This window comes from Erigeron canadensis, chromosome 9, assembly GCF_010389155.1.
Source record: "Erigeron canadensis isolate Cc75 chromosome 9, C_canadensis_v1, whole genome shotgun sequence".
Lineage (NCBI taxonomy): Eukaryota > Viridiplantae > Streptophyta > Magnoliopsida > Asterales > Asteraceae > Erigeron > Erigeron canadensis.
In genome coordinates this window covers 37,241,536-37,242,829 of record NC_057769.1, presented here as the reverse complement: position 1 = coordinate 37,242,829, position 1,294 = coordinate 37,241,536, and the positions used below count along the sequence as shown (strand labels likewise).

The 1,294-nt window shown below is 38.9% G+C and overlaps 1 protein-coding gene across 1 annotated transcript; it reads left to right on the top strand.

Moving 5' to 3' along the window:
* The first annotated feature begins 475 nt into the window (after positions 1–475).
* LOC122583771 (probable receptor-like protein kinase At2g23200) lies at positions 476–1,294 on the top strand. The gene has a single exon (XM_043756143.1). The coding sequence runs from the start codon at positions 476–478 to the stop codon at positions 1,292–1,294; it is 819 nt and encodes a 272-aa protein (XP_043612078.1).

Below are 1,294 nucleotides of genomic sequence, written 5' to 3'. Positions count from 1 at the left end.
ACAAATATTTGCTAATCGTTGACTTACTTATATAATCCGAGGCTTCCCGATAGATGAGAGTGCCATACAATAATATGAAGAAATTTACATCTAAAGTACTGTAACGGACCCAATTTTAAACAATACCATTCAACACGATCCATGAGAGTCGGTGATATAATTCTAGTAATTCAATTAAAATAATAATAATTAAAAAAGCTTTGCCAATTTCTTGACGCCAATACCGGAGGTTAATATTATATATGTGTTAATGTAATTTGTCCTTAATTTTATTGAATAATCCAAATATATACCCCGGCCCCCTTTTTTTTGTAATGGAAATTTATGTAGAGATTTTAGCTTGATCCGGCCAATTCCTTTGAAGTACGTAGTTCGTACATGTATCAAGTAGTTATACTTGATCAGTTATAAATTGATACACGTACAGTAGAATAGTAGATGATAAAATATATATAAAAAACTCAAACATCTCATCATGTCTTCATTTGTTAACCGTTTTGGAAGCGAAATAAGGGATGAATTTAATAGATCCAAGAACACTTTGGGAATCCCATATGAAGAGATAGTATCAGCTACCAACAACTTTGCGGTCGAAAATCAATTAGCAGCCGGCTCCTCCTCTTCCGGAAAGTGGTACAGGGCACAACTACCAGTAGCCTTGCTGGAATCCGAAGAGAAAACGATGATCGATATTCTAGTAAGGGAGTTGAAAGTGACAGAGGATGCTTATACAGAGATGGCGATAGCATACTATCTCAAACATGAAAATATCGGTTCCCTCTTATATTGGACTGCTGACACAGTTAATGTATTCTTTGTATATAAGATTGAGGCCAATGGTAGTCTGGACGAACATCTTCATTCAACGGCCGGCCTCACATGGACGCAGAGACTCAGCATATGTATTGGTGTCGGACGAGCATTGAAATACATTCATGATTCTGACTTCGTGCAACCCGGCTATTATGTCATACATGGCAACATCAAGAGCTCACTAATCTCACTAGATGACAGCTGGCAGCCCAAGTTACAAGGCTTCGAATTACCTGATGCCACGGTAGCCCAAAGAAATACTCTTCACCTTACTGGTAAATATAAGGGGACCTTACAATATAAGGACCCGGCATATGAAAAAAGCGGAGCTTTGACGGCCAAGTCAGACGTGTTCTCCTTCGGAGTTGTTTTATTTGAAGTCTTGTTTGGGAGGAGTGCGTCTACTCCTCCAAACGGTGATCCGCAAGCCGATGATGATTGGAATTTTGCTGAGTTCGCCAGATCCCGTTGGAAGAAATAA